Source organism: Coenobita brevimanus, chromosome 21 (genome assembly GCF_032717465.1).
Source record: "Coenobita brevimanus isolate Jiangsu-jjx chromosome 21, ASM3271746v2, whole genome shotgun sequence".
NCBI classification, from domain to species: domain Eukaryota; kingdom Metazoa; phylum Arthropoda; class Malacostraca; order Decapoda; family Coenobitidae; genus Coenobita; species Coenobita brevimanus.
Genome location: NC_136974.1, coordinates 3,378,066 through 3,394,519, shown reverse-complemented (window position 1 = coordinate 3,394,519; position 16,454 = coordinate 3,378,066). Strand labels below are relative to the sequence as shown.

The window sequence follows — 16,454 nt, the reverse complement described above, 5'->3', positions numbered from 1 at the left end:
TAAAGTGGTTCTGCCTAAAGAATGATTGCTCAATGGACTGACTGTCCCCCAGACTGACCAGCCCCAGGCCCGTACCTCCCTCAACGTATCTGTATATAACGCTTCGTTTGTTTTGTTGCATGCAGTTGGCTATCTGCTCCCCTGTCCAGCCTCAGTCCTTTCATCATCAAAAAGGTGATTGATGGATGTGCTGGTGAGGTCGAACAAGTGAAGAAACTTGCTAGTGGAGACCTTGAAAAAAATGTCAACTCGTCCCAGATTAAGGATTTGCTCTGTATGTGCATGTTCCATCGTTACGATATCGAGCCGAAGATTCCGCATTCTATGAATTCTTGCAAGAATGTTTTACCTGCAGGCATCTCATAGTTTTGGAGGAGGAGGATATCGTACATGAATTTGCTCAGCAAGATGTAACAGACGCTCGATTCATAATTCGATTATCAGACGGCAAGAGGGTAAAGTCCGCCACCGGTATCTTAACTTTTGGCAAAGTTTTTCTCCTTTCCAATGTCAAAGTTGGGTATGAAATTGTTAATGTCAGGCCATATATCTCTAACCTTCTTTGTTTTTCCAAATGTCAGATCCATGGACATAACGAAAAAGCTTGTCGGGCTACTAACTCAGTGTGTGACAAGTGCGTGGCTGTGGGTCATTCTGCAGACCACTGTCCATCCGTGACAGATTGTTGCTTTCATTGCAAGGATGCTCACCTCACTTCCTCGAGGAATTGTCCCAAGTGGAAGTAGGAGGAGGTCTGCATAGTTAAAGCACTGGAGGTGATATCCTATCAAGATGCTAGGAAGAAGAAGAGGGAGTTACATACTACTCCCAAACCACAGTTATCCTATGCATCGGCAGTTACGTCTCGTCCCGTGACGTGCACTGTGGAGACAGAATGACCCTATCCCCAGCACTCTTGCCACTCGCTCTTCTCCCATGTCTGCTCCCTCTGTGATATCCAACTCTCTTACTGATATCCCTGCTGCTGCTTCTTCCTATTCTTAAATTTTCTGCTTTTACTTTTATGAAGAAGAAACAGAAGTCTGACAACTTTAATATGGTAAATTTCACCCCTCTACCCCTCACGTCACGTCCTCATGTCTTACCTGAACTGGCTCCAACGAGTGAGAAAAGAGATAGCTCTTCCTCGGAGTCTGGGAGCCTCCTCACTGATAATTATGTTGAAGTTTCCACTAGCACGCACCAGGACAGATCCCTCGGTGGTCGGTCGCCTGACGGCGAGTGACATAAAAAAGCTTTGCACGCTGGCCTCCCTTGTAAAACTTAAACTGTTACATTCACTCTGATATAGTGGAATTGTAGGAGTCTTGGAAATAAATTACACAATATACCGTAGCAATCTTGCTATCTATACACAGGCCAGACGCCATTTATTTACAGGAGACGGGCTTGGTGGATCACCCTAATCCTCCACAGTTCAAACACTACTCGTATTGAATTTAATTACGACGGTCACTGGGCTGTCATATGCACGCACAAATCACATCCGCAAACAGAAGTGTTTCTAAATACTACTTTGGAAACTGTCGCAATCAGAGTAAAATCTAATAACACGTATCTGCCTAGCTGCTCTCTCTACTGTCCTCCACATGGCCCCATTGATAGCGATACTTTAAATTAACTTTTGAACACCTTTTAGGAAATCAGTTAGTTTTTGGCGACTTCAGTGCCCATCACTATCAATGGGGTAGCTTGAGGATCGATGGTCGTGGGGAGCAAGTAGCCGACCTATTACTACAATCCACCTTCCGTCTTCTGAACGATGGTAGAGCAACTCGTGTAGATGATCGTACTGGTAACCTTTCGGCCATAGACTTGTCTCTGACCTCCCCAGGGCTACATCAAGATTCTCTTGGGATTCTTATGACGACTTCTTGGGAAGTGATCATTTACCCATCTGTCTTTCTTGTACACACGACATTTTTTCAGCCTCCACTTCAAAAATTTAACTTTAAGACTGAAACCAGATTGGAGATCCTTCTCAAAGATCGCCAATTTACATATATCTGGGAAGACCATAAATGCAAAAGTCGCAGAATTTAACCACTTCCATAGGCTGAGGCTGCTATCCCCAAGACTTTTCCAATTCACACGAAGCATAGAGCTCACTGGTGGACGCCGGATTGCCGACACGCATTAAGGAAAGGCAAAAGGAGATACAGGATTATGATAGTCAACCGAGGAAAACTTTACTGCATACAAACAAGCAAGGGTTGAGGCAAGGAGCATACTTAGAAGGAATGAACATGACTCCTAGCGTTCTTCTGTGTCCACGGTGAATAGCTTTACCCCACTCGGCAAAGTCTGATCCACTATTAAAATACTAATAAAAGCCCTTACATCCTTACGACCATTCTGCAGGTGGATAAGAACATCTGTGACGATCCCGTGGATCCTCGCCAAGAGTTTTTCCCATGTATGTAGCTCAGCCAATTATGACCAGAGATTTCAAGATCATAAACGCACGGCTAAGCTACAAAGATTGCACTTTGCCATAGAAGTCGCAGACTCCTCGTACAACCAAGAGTTTATGGTAGATGACCTCCTTACCCTAAAATCATGTAAAGAAACCATGTCCTGGATACAGTCACATACACTGTACAGTATGATCCAGACTCATAATCAGGACAACCTGATTAAGCTGTTAGAATTGTGCATTGAGCTTTGGGCGTCCCAAACGTTCCCAAACTCATAGCACTTTGTGCACGTCAAACCGATACCCAAACAAGCGGGTAGTCTTATGAATCCCACTTCATTTCGTCCTATTGTGCTGACTTCTTGCCTATTTAAGGTCATGGAAGAGTACAAGAATTTGAGTTAAATGATCCACAATGTGGCTTCCGTAAAATAATACAAAGCTCATTAGATCATTTAATGAAATTGGAGCATTAGGCTACATTTTGGAGGAATTTGCCAATAAATATTTCATGATGAAGGTGTTCTTGGACATCCATAAAGCCTGTGAAGTGACGTGGCTACACGGAATAGTAACCAATGAAGCTCTATGCTTATGGTTTAAGTGGTGATCTGTCCATTTTTATTTTCAGTTTTTAAGGGACAGAACTTTCTTTGTGAAGTTGCCCTGTAACGTAACACTGGATATATTTATCCAAGAAAACGGGGTGGCTCAGGGAAATGATCTTAGTCCCAAATTGTTTAGTACTATGATCAATGATATTCTGTCATCAGCTCCCAACCCGAGGAATCTTGAATAATCACTGTATCCCGACGATCGTGCAATGTGGCACTCTTCCTGTAATGCACAATTTTTGGCTGGGCGGATTCAAGCAGCCCTTGATTTCGTCCACCAGTGGGCCTTGCAGTGAGGATTTAAGTTTTCCATCCCTAAGTGTACCGCTGTAATTTTTACGACTGTAACGTCCCTGACTTACATCTAACTTTGGTTAATAAGTCAGTGCCTAATTCTGTCAAATTTTCGAGCCTCCATTTTGACCGTATTATAAACTTTAAATTTCATGTTTACATTTTACTTGCTCGTTGTGATAAATCAATGAATGCCCTTTTAAAAATAAGATTTTTTTTTTTTTTTTTTTTTTTTTTTTTGCGCTAATGAAGGGCCTTCTAGCCAGTGGTCGATAGGCAAAAAACAAAAGCATTCGTAATAATAATAATAATAATAGCAACAGCATCATATTCTAGTGTTAATGTTTCGTAACAGCAGAAATAGAAGTAAATAATACTTCATCGGAGAGTGGGGGTTAAGCCATAGTCACAGCTCGGCATCCAAATGGAGATGTGTCAATTTTATGCGAAGCTACAGTAAAAAAAAGCAGGTTATCACAATCTAGTGTTATTATATCGCTACAACTCAGCATTCATGATGGAGCGATGCCAATTATAGGTCAAGTTAAAGTAAAAAGAGTGCAGTGTTTACCTGTTGTTGGGCAGGGCGGGGCCAGACGAGCAGCAGCAGAAAGGTAAACAATGCAAGGTGTCCCGGGCGGGGGCTACGAGCAGAGAGAGGCCACATCTTTTCTATTTAATATTTTGGTCGGTTATTTCTTTATTTTATTCAGTAAACTTTTCGGTTAATTCTATATTTATTTCAATATTTTAGTCAGTTACTTCTTTATTTTCTTCAATATTTTGGTCATTAACTTCTCTGTTCTGTTTTTCGTCGGTCAGCTATTCTTAATCGGTGACGTTACTTTTAAATATATTCTCGCTAATACCAGACGATACTCAACCTAAGGGCCAGGTCTTGTAGGGAAGGGGTTTCTGGAGGCCGTACCTATCACCTCCAGTTCGAAAATCCTTGCTAGGTAAAGGTGAATGTAAACTGTCTGGAAATAGCAAGAGTAAAACAAGGAAGACGCCACCGAACTGAAGGGGTTTACGGGGATTCTTTTTCTTCTTCCTTAAGCTCTCTAACACTAAGCAAGAGCGAGAAGATGCAGACCGGAGGGAAAGAAGGTAGTTGTGTATGTGTAATGTGTATGTATGATTGGGTGGTAAGCTGGGAAGTGGGTGCTGTCAGGTGTTATGTACCGTCTGCACATCTGTACAATACACCTGTTTGTCACCCGTTGTCAGCAGCAGAGGGATGCAAACCACACGGCTGAGGGAAATGGCCTTTGTGGCTTGGCGACGGAAGGGCGACCATAATGGAGTGATGACGTGTTGCATTGGATGCCTTGTGAGTTTGTATTCTAGGCAGCTTTTGGAGATTTCACAACACTTCTTCCTTCGTGATTTATTCTGCACATTGTTCCTCAGTATCCTCTCATGTTATAGTGATGCAAGCTATGTTTGTATTAAAACGGCATGAATATAATACGAGAGACTGGCAAGGTTTAAAGGACAAAATAATTCCCAGATCAATAAGTGCTGCGAAGCCTCCTATACCAGTTCAGATATAGACCACAGATGCGCAAATATTTATTCACAATGCCTGTTTTCTCGCTAGACTGGGATATACGAGTACTGTACATCTTCCTCAGTGATTATATTGCATAGTACATCTTTACATCCTCTTTTTTGTTATCTGTACTGTATCTTTCCATGTAGGGTACAATGTCGGACCGGACCTTCTTGGAGGAAGACATACCAGAATTAACCATTTCCCATGCTGGCGAAGTACGAATGGGGAACTAGTTATTATAGGAAGAGTTATAAATGTCAAACTCGAAGTATTTTATTGGCTATATTTGCGTGAGTTAGAGTTTGTATATGCCATCAGTAGAAGCGTCATATTCAGGCCTATGAGGAGACATTACCATAGCTCTAACTTGACAGATTCCTAACCCCTTCTAGCTCAGTCGATGCCAAAGTGTTGTCAGACTGGAGGGTTGATTTCACTGGTAACCAAGGAGAATCGTACCTCATAACTAGGCTTATTGAATTTCATGACACCACGACTTAGTATTCATGATGTAGGAGTGACGTACTTCCCTCATACGAAAACAAACCGACTATGGTATGTTTAAATGTCCGCCAAGATGTTGTTTCAGATCCGTGATATAGGACCCAAGCATCACGAGATGCAGGTAAGTACACTAACCATCAAGCCACCAACCTCCCTATGTTGTGTAGTCTTCATCGATACTACAAAATTCAAAGAGCATAGAAAATAATATTAGGGTGCAATAAGTAAAATAAATCGCTGAAGAATAAGTGCTACGATGTCTCCTATGCTAGACAGAACACGGTTCACTCTTTGTCGGCCTACTCGGGCTTTACACCTACACCAACACATTTCAACTGGAACAGGTGTATACTTCTCTCGATCTAAAGTCCAATCAAAACTGCGAAGTTTTATATGATGTTTACAGCAGTATCTATCTATTGTACAGTACATGCATGGTTAAACAGAATTTGGATAATATCAATATGCATGCCTATATGCATGAACATATCACAGCAAAATATGATGTAAAAATATTATGTAAATATTAGCTGCGGAACATGTCCCTGAATGCAAGGTATACTTATGACTCTGACGACAATATTCTGAGTGGCAGAGATATCGCAGAAATGTTCCTCTTCTTATCAGTACCTTTTGCATATTGCACTTTAACACTCTCTTGTTACAGCTGATAATGGACTTGGTTTGTGTATATTTTCAGCAATAACATTGATGATCATAGAATGTTGTAGTGTATTAGGTGTTCATTTATCTACCTACCTATCTATCTATATCTGTGTATCTGTCTATCTATCTCTATCTATCTATCTATATCTATCTATCTATCTATCAATCTATCTACATACATATATATGGAGATAGATAGATAGATATAAGTACGAAGACCTTTTGAAATATGCTGTTATTAAACTTGAGCCTGTAGCTTTCCTCTATACAGCATTTCGATACGAAGATATTACTGGCTATTCCTTTGCTTTCAGTTAAACGTTTATGTAGAATTGTAGATCATTCATCACTTCAGCATTTACTTAGGCGGTCGTCAGTTTTGCTTTTATTATGCTCAAAAAAATTGTGCGAGGTGTTAAGCAAAGCAATAGTTGTCTTGAATATTTTGGTGATGATTATGTATGTCTTGTGGCAGTTTTGTTTTAAATGTTTTCTATTGTTGTGGTATGTTACAGCTTTCCAGAACATTGTTCAATAATTGTATCATGGCCTTTTTACAAAAGTTGCTACCTTGTTCATTTCTACAAATAACTTTTGATAACATTTGGTCCTGGGACTTCCTTGCTCTTGAGTTTTGTGTGTGTGTGTGTGTGTGTGTGTGTGTGTGTGTGTGTGTGTGTGTGTGTGTGTGTGTGTGTGTGTGTGTGTGTGTGTGTGTGTGTGTGTGTGTGTGTGTGTGTGTGTGTGTGTGTGTGTGTGTGTGTGTGTGTGTGTGCGTGCGTGCGTGCGTGCGTGCGCGCGCGCGCTTTACATCACTGTGGTATAGGGTGCTGCATCCATGTCTACTTGTACTTTAACAGGAATTTTTAAGTTTTTGTACCCTATACATTTAGTCACGAGCATTTCATTCTCCTGTATGAGTCTTGTACTAGCTTTCTTCTTTTGTGTTCCATAGAAAATAATCACCTTTTGTGTTTCATACAAAATAATCATCTGTATGTTAATTTCTAGACTTCCCATTGTTATTTATCTGTGTAAAGGCACAACTTCTTATGAAAATTACTTTTAAGGCTTAAACCACCATGTCCGTGAGGAAAATTGCTATTGAAAATAAATAAGTAAACTGAATGAAAAATCAATAAATATAAGAATGAATATGAATGAAAATATGTATTCATATAAATCAGCACCCCAGTTTCTAAAGCTCTGACCATACTTTACTGTCATGGTCATCGTGGAAGGAGATTTAGCTACGTACAGTACAGAGCACAGAATGTCTTGTCTCAATAGCGTCAAAGGCATAAGTTGGTAGCTACTCCATGTGGTATCTGGAGCAAGTGCGTACACTAGTAAGGCTCAGGGGGGCTAGAGTCCCTGCCCCTTTGCCCTACCTGTTATTAAGTGCCCTCTAAAAGTGCTCTCTCTCTCTCTCTCTCTCTCTCTCTCTCTCTCTCTCTCTCTCTCTCTCTCTCTCTCTCTCTCTCTCTCTCTCTCTCGTAGTAACCAGGAAAGGGTGCAGTGACCCCACCATCTTTCTTTTTTAGCTAGAGCCTTTACCCCTCAACTGTCTGTGCACGCCACTGATCAAGAGGGTGAATGATACAGACGGCCTGGACAGATGATACAATGTCAAGCTTTCCACACACCCAGCCTTTTTCTACGCCGCCACGAAGCGCGAGTGCCTTGGCGTGATCTGGGCACTGAAGCACTTGCGATTGTACCTGCTGGGCACCTCACCATCATCACCGACCACCAATCTCTACAGTGACTGTGACGATCCCAGACTACCAACGCCTTCTTAGTACGATGGAGGTAAACCTTGGAGGAGTTCAACTTTGATATTTCATACTGCCCCGGCAGTATGCAACAGGTCAGCTCTGGAACTGTCTCCCTCTGCCTGTGTTTCCTGCTTCCTATGATCTCCAGTCTTTCAAACGCGGTGTGTCCAGGCATCTCGAAATGATCGGATCTTGAATTTGGCTCTCTCTTGTATTTTGTTTTTCTCTTAGAAGGAACAATTTTGCGGGCCCGCGGCCTTTGGTTCCTTCTACCTCACATAGAAAAAAAAAAATCCACATTAACACCGACGCCTTATCAAGGCTTCCCCTTAATTGCTCCTCGTAATGCAGAAAAATGGGACACCGCACAGCACAGAACACCTATAATGCGACAATGGGAGTCTAACCAAAAACCGGTGAGGATGCCCAACAATATCGTTACCAAGCTGGCGAGGGTAAGGAAACCACCTCTATACCCATTCTGGCCATATCGTCGTGGACCCGGAAGATGTGGATGACCTCCTGACCCACCCCCACCACGGGAACAGGATCCACTTCGGGTAGCAGAAGTTGTTACAAACTTTCAGAGAAATCTATTGGACGCCACGCCCTTCAGCCCTAGCCAAACAAGTCGTAAAAGCTTCGTGCCTTGGGGAAGGGCATCTCTCGAACCCCAGGACCCACCGGGCACTTAACAGCCACCCGACCCTGGCAGCTGCTGGCAGTGGACATCATGGGCCCTCTTCCACCAAAAACCGGGGTCCTATTTGTAATTACCTTTGCAGACACCTATTCCAAATTTCTGGTTACCCGCCCTCCCAAGTCCCATTCTGCTACTGCAGTCGTGGAGGCTTTCATCACCGATGTATTTTCCTACTTCGGCCTTTTGCAGGCCCTCCTCTCGGATCACACCCCGGAATTCTCAGGCCAAGTTTGGGAACAACTGTTCCAGCTGTTCGGGTACCGCCTTTCCCACTCCTCCCCTTACCATCCCCAGGGAAATGCCATCTGTGAGAGAAGCCATTGGAGCCTCGCTAACCAACTCCGGACCCGTCTAGTCGCCCTGGATACCGAAGACTGGCCCTCCCAAGTGAAAATCATACAGTGGGAAATGAACAGCTGCCCACGTGCGGATGGTATCACACCATGTGTCTTTGGAAAGTCCCCACTACTACTCCCATTCCAGCGCATAGCCCAACTGCTAACCAGCTCTCGCACCACAAGTACCGGTTCTGCCACATGCAGTCCTGCCAGGAGCTACCAGAGGACGAAACTCCACCAGCCAACCCCTATCAAGTAGGCCAGAGAGTCATGGTTGCTCAGTTGCCCCTCGACCACAAACTACAAACTATGGGGAAGGCGGTGGCTCAGTCGGTAGAGAGATGGCCTGCAGTCCTACTGGATCCAGGTTCAAATCCCCGCTGGGGCGGAGAACAGTTTAAGGATTTGAATTTCATTAAAAAAAAAAAAAAGGCTTTATTGATCTACCAGAAGACCCGCCGACATGTCGTAAAAATACCCCCGCTAATACCAATACACCAGTCCTGTATGAGACAGCCCTAGCATGTATTCAATATGGACGGTGGGTGTTAGCGCCGAATTGGTGACATGTAGAGGTGTATGGTATGTAGGAGGACTACTGGGCCTTGATAGCAGGCAGTGAAGCCTATGCCCAGAGTCGGACACATAATAAAAAAAAAAAAAAATCTTAGGCCCTTTCGTAATTACATGCCTGCTGAATAGTTACCAGATCATCGTTGACTTTAAAGGCAAGGCCAGGGTCTATCACAGCAGGCATGTACAACAATACAATCCACTCCTGAACGCCCAGACCAACACAGAAGCTAGCGAAACAAAAAAAACCCTGTCACCCAACCCCGTCGCCAACTGACTCTGATCCCCACACCCTCTCTCAACTTTTCACCCTGTCCCTCCCTGCCTCCCCATCCACCCCATCTGCCCCACCGACACCTACCCCTAGGACCCCACTGCCACCAGGGTCGCTGCCCTCCTCTACCTCATCCCCAGTCAGTTCTATCCTTCAAAATCCCAGCCACCCACCCACACCAACCACTACCAGATCATCAGCCCCACGCTCCCCGCCAACCACCCCCTCACCCCACCCCTCTCTCAATCTCTTCAGCTCCATCTCATCCCCGTCCCAACACACCACACTTCATCCCGCTTTGTACTTCCATCCAGGGATTCTCCCCCCTCTCTCCCCACAAGTTCCGCCTCGCTTGCATCTTCACTGTCCCCGCGACCTTCCTTAATCCCATCTCCACCCCCTCATAGCCCCGACTCAACCTCCAGCTCCACGTCCTCCTTTTCCCGTTTGATCAACTGATGGCGTCGCATTCCAGTCTTCATCAGATTGGGCCGACAGTCACAACCCCCAAACAGATGCAGCACCACAACACCATCCCACCACGCAACCCTACTCCCGGCATCCCCACAAACCCCTACCGCCACTCCTCCACCCCGCACAACACCACAACCCCCAAAACTCAGTCCCTTACAGACACACACTCATACCCACTGTACTACACCAGTACCTTCCCCCCTCGCAGCAGTACTTTTGCATCCACTTCCACATACGACAAGCCAACCACTGGGTCAAAGGTCACCATCCATCTCCCTGCCATGACTACAGCCACTACCATCACCACCATCTCCTCTCCAACCATAGCCGAACCAAGCCAGCATGTTCGTCCGATATGCCTTCTGGGTCTCACAGGACGGGCAACAAAGAATCCAGAAGCCCCAACACTTGCCCCAGTTGCTAGCCAGCCATCCCTACCCCAGCTCCTTGATCCTTGTCGAAAACCCCACCAGAGAACCTGATGAGCACTCCTGCTCCTGGCACCACCTCCTCCACAAGCTCAAACCGACCACCGTCACCAGCCAAGAACAAATATTCGACCTTCTGCCATTAGGATGTGACTTACAGGACGGCAGGGGTGGTAAAATGCACTGGATCCCATCTCAACAGGCCGAAAGATCTACCACAGTCCTGGCTCCAAAGGCAGCAGCAGAAAATTCGTGCGCCCTGAGAAGCCACCACCGGATTGCTGGAATACAAGTGTCCACTCAAGATGTAACACAGGGAGCTGGCACGCCCTGCGGCCTGAAGTTCCTCAACCCCGGAGGAGCCGCACTGTCCCCATCACAAACTGAGCCACCAGAACCAGCAGCGACGGGGACTCATCAATTTCGTGCTTGCTAGAGGCAGCAGAATCGAACTTGCTAGGTGCGGCTTGATAATGCAGGAGTTCCAGTGTTTCAGTGTGCTTGCTGGACCCAGCACGACCAAGCATGCTAACGGTGGATTGACAACGCAGAAGGAGTTCCACACCACACACTCCTCGGAGTCTGGCAGGCTTCCCCAACGTGGCGCTGAAGCTGGAGCAAGTCACACACACACACACACACACACACACACACACACACACACACACACACACACACACACACACACACACACACACACACACACACACACACACACACACACACACACACACACACACACACACATACACACACACACACACACACACACACACACACACACACACACACACACACACACACACACACACACACACACACACACACACACACACACACACACACACACACACACACACACACACACACACACACACACACACACACACACACACACACACACACACACACACACACACACACACACACACACACACACACACACACACACACACACACACACACACACACACACACACACACACACACACACACACACACACACACACACACACACACACACACACACACACACACACACACACACACACACACACACACACACACACACACACACACACACACACACACACACACACACACACACACACACACACACACACACACACACACACACACACACACACACACACACACACACACACACACACACACACACACACACACACACACACACACACACACACACACACACACACACACACACACACACACACACACACACACACACACACACACACACACACACACACACACACACACACACACACACACACACACACACACACACACACACACACACACACACACACACACACACACACACACACACACACACACACACACACACACACACACACACACACACACACACACACACACACACACACACACACACACACACACACACACACACACACACACACACACACACACACACACACACACACACCGCTCGCTGGCGCAGTGGTAACGTTCTCGCTTGCCATCTGGTAGACGGGAGTTCGCGCCTCGCTCAGGTTGCGAAAAGTTTCACTGACGAAGTGGGTGGTTACTGTCCCCCTTGAGCAAGGGGACGGGTGTGTGGGTGTGTGAAGGTCACAGCCTTGCCCTTAGATCGGACTATATGAGCTCTCAGCTCCCTTCCGGGAGGGTAAAATGCTGACGATCACGACCATCAAGTGATCCTGACCGACCCGGTGAATTACACACACACACACACACACACACACACACACACACATATATATTCCCTCCCACAGGTAGAGAGTGCCCTCCTACCCCTGGAAAAGGAATCCTGGTCTTAGTAACATAAACTTGTCCTGACTATCTCAGGTCCCTTCTAACTTCACCACTAGACCCACTCTGGCCACAAACCACACAACCCTATCGCCAGGCTAAGATAAGGAAAAAGCCAGACATCGAGCCTCCACTTCTCGGAGCCAGGGTCGTCGCCTGTCTCCCCCTTAGCCCTATCGACATTAATTCACTACACCCCAACACCCGTTACAGACGTAGAGTCACAACCCAGCTCCCTTCCAATTCCATAAAGTATCCCAGAGGACAGTGTCAGTGTAATATCCGTGACATGCCCCTCCAGATCTCCTCTCTCAATTCCCCTTCGCCCCAGTTGACCATTTCTTATATGTAAATCTCACGATATTGGTTGTAAAGTTGTATATAGAGGCTTGTGCAATAGTAATTCTATTGTCTTGTCATCTGGAGTTTCCGTGTCTACCCTGTACTCTTAAGGTGTGTTGAATCCTGCTTTGGTGTTCCTCCCTGTTTAGAAGAACCTCATTAGACTAGGAATGCCCTAGTGTGTGTGTATATATATATATATATATATATATATATATATATATATATATATATATATATATATATATATATAATGATGTGGTAGGTGGGGGCGCTCACCATCCACTCGCTCGATGTAGTGCTGCTCTCGGATGTCTGCCCTTTCCTCTCCTCCATCCTTCTTTCCTTCCATCCTCTTCTGTCTTTCTTTCCTTCATTCTTTCCTCGTCCTTCTGCCTATGGGTGACTTTACACCCCCTCTTCTGTCTTTCCTTCATTCTTTCCTCGTGCTTCTGCCTGTGGGTGACTCTACAAGAGTGACAAACCAAATAGTTTCCTGTACACCAGGAAACCATTTACTACGCTGGGTGGTAACCAAGGAGGTTTAAAGGGTGGAGGCGGCGTCAGGTGGGATGAGTGAAGCCTAGTGACCTGACCAGCAGCCATATTATTGTAGGCTTAAGGCACGTCAAGGCATGTCAGGACTCGGCTCAAGGAGGTTTAGATATCAAGTTAGCTGCAGGTTAAATCCAAAAGAAAGACTGGATTTGTAGAATTTCTAGTTTGTTGCGAGAGTCTCCTCCCCAAAGCCAGTTGTGAACTATTTCTTAACTTATAAAATGACCCAGGATCACATTGAAGTTTTTTTTTTTTTTTTTTTTTTTTTTTTTTTTTGTGGCAAAATCAGAAGTATGGGAGGATGCAACAATAATCTTTCAGCTCGCCAGTTCACAGCAGCCTATAAGAAGGTAATGCTTCACAATGACATTGAGGAAGTGTCACGAGGAAACTGCTTAGCCTTAGAGGATATACCAATTATGACGGCTTCTAGTAATTATCTAAGTGATATAAAAGCCGATGTTCCTTCAAGTAGAGTGATTACCTCTGTGGACAAAAGCAGACTTCTAGATGATGATGACGTGTCTTACACAGAGAGATAATTATGATGTATTAGGAATGAAAAATGGTGACATTGTTTCTTCTATGCTATCACCGTATTCTGAAAAAAATGTTGCATACATAGCAGGATTTGTATCAATGAAACTTAACAGATCTGTGAAGTGTGAACGTTGCTGCAGTGCACTGTTTACCGAAAACTGTGATAATTCTCATGCACTGATTATAATTAAGAAAAACAAAGGAAACCTGTCATTCCCCGTATAAGATCTCATAGATATATGTTGCTTAAGTGAAAAGGTATTCAGAGAAAAAAAAAAACTGCTTGCTAAACAAATACACCCCTATGCAGAACTTTCAAGGAAACATTATCACAAAATTGTAACTTATGTCTTATCAGAATGCTTAGACAAATCTGTATTTCCAAACTTGACAGTACTATGTCAGACAGTGACTCTAATCATATTGTGTTGTTAATCAAACCAGTAACGGAGACATATCTCCAGGTAAGATACAACTATGCTGGTAAACAGTTCACTGCACGCCAATCATCTCTGAAAGGTATCAAGAGCAGAACTGCAATGAATAAACTACTATTATTTAGTGGGTTGTAGAGCTAATGTCAGTGAAATGTTCATGTTAATGCAGTCATAGCATGCAGTAAATGGATCACAGTACGGTCGCCGTTTCATTTAAACAGCTAAATGAATAATATAAATGAGTGTAGGCAGTATGACTAGTAATAATAGTATGGGGCGGGTAGCTGCCTGGAGCAAGTAAGCCTACAACAACACCGCAGACGCGCCAGCGGCTGGCTTCACCTGACAGCACGGAGCGAGCGTCTCGTGCCGCCTCGACCCTTTAAACCTCCTTGGTGGTAACCATATAACCAAATTTTGGCGCCTGGTGGTTTAGTGGGTAATTACAGGCTCCAGTCGGATTCAGCCTGTGCAGGTGTATATCCTAGGAGTGGTTGGGGTTTATTGCTCATGTAATCCCTGAGTGAGGCTGGTCACTCTCATCTTAAATGTCAGGACCAACTTGCCTAGCCCCGGGTTCCTACATTCCTCATGGGGCAACGCAGGATTGGATGATGAATGAATGAATGAATATACATACATTATATATATATATATATATATATATATATATATATATATTACAGGGAGTTTGTATAACTAGTGATGTCATGAAATCCCAAGTGAATTCGTGAAATAAGTTTAAACTGGGATTGGTTAATTTAGGCTGCGGTTAGGTTAGGCTGGGATAACCTAGGTTAAGTTTAGGGTATGTTTGGTTAGGTTAGTTAGGTTAGGTTACATTTATTTAGATGAACGCTTAACATATATAACTTAGCATTCATCTGAATTAATCTAACCTAACATAACTAACCTAGCCTAACATAACCCAACCTTAACCTAGATTATCCCAGCCTAACCTAACCTGACCTAAATTCACACATCCCAGTTTAAACTCATTTCACTAATTCATCAGGGATTTCGTGAAATCACTGTTTACACAGATATATATATATATATATATATACGGCGAGCTCAGAAGAAAGTAAACATGAAGTTGGAAGCCCGCTCCCGTGACCTCAAAGGGTTGAACGTTGCTCTCTCGGTGGCCTTGGCTTATGGCTCACAAACTGCATTCGGGTGGCTGGCCACCCTGACCCTAAATATAGTGACTGATTCTGTTTTTTACGTTCCTGATGGGCCAAAACCGGGTTGGATGATGGATATACAAAATTTCGTTTTATTTTTACATCCAGTGTAACAGTAAAGGGAAAGCTTGAAAACACAAGCCTTCCCTACCCAAAAATTGGGAGAGCTTAAAAATACAAGCCCTCCCGGACTTTTAGTTTGGTTATAAGGTGACGTCCAGACATTCCAGCAACCCCAGCATCACGACGTAATGTTTTTTCATGGCCATGTGAAGTGATTCTCATAACTGATGTCTCTGTTTAAGTATAAAGTTACAATAGCAATATATATTAAATATTTCAGCAATTTAGAGACTGCTACTGATGTGGGATATGGTATTTGACACAAAATATTTTCTGAACCTAAACATGAATTTATAAATCATGTACCACCCAAAAATTCCTGGCTCCATGCCAGAATATCATGATCACTTTATTGCAACGCGCGCCTCTCTCTCGCTCTGAGTCCCGTTAATTCGTTGAGGCATGAGTGTTTTTATGAAGTGATAGCTAATTTCTTGCGGCGCGACCAGGCCGAGAAGTGTTTTTGTTTAGCCTGTACAGGTATACTTCTTATGAGGTTAGTAATCATGGAGTGCAATGAAGAACTGGCCACTATAAATCACTGTTGTAAACCGCCTGTTTCTCCTAATCCCTTCAACAATATTACGATTTTCACCTCACTGTGGATATCACCAGACGACCTTGTTAAACCTTTCAGGGGAGTACTAAAAAAAAAAAAAAAGAAGAAAGAAAAAGAAATACTGTAGCGCACATGCCCGTCTCCGGTTACACGCACAAGGTACTGTATCCTCACCCTGTTCACCCATTTTCCCCCGTGTACAGTACCTATTGCACAAACCCATTTTCCTCCATGGGTGTTTCCCCC

General features: G+C 44.4%; 1 protein-coding gene across 1 annotated transcript; it reads left to right on the top strand.

The window, feature by feature from the left end:
• Positions 1–8,584: 8,584 nt before the first annotated feature.
• Positions 8,585–9,151, top strand: LOC145392062 (KRAB domain-containing protein 2-like). The gene has a single exon (XM_080266518.1). It carries the CDS (start codon positions 8,585–8,587, stop codon positions 9,149–9,151), a length of 567 nt encoding a protein of 188 aa, XP_080122644.1.
• Positions 9,152–16,454: the final 7,303 nt, after the last annotated feature.

What these genes read in the sequence shown, in the direction of transcription:
- LOC145392062 (XM_080266518.1), top strand. Translation starts at nt 8,585, where the DNA reads ATGGGCCCTCTTCCACCAAAAACCGGGGTCCTATTTGTAATTACCTTT.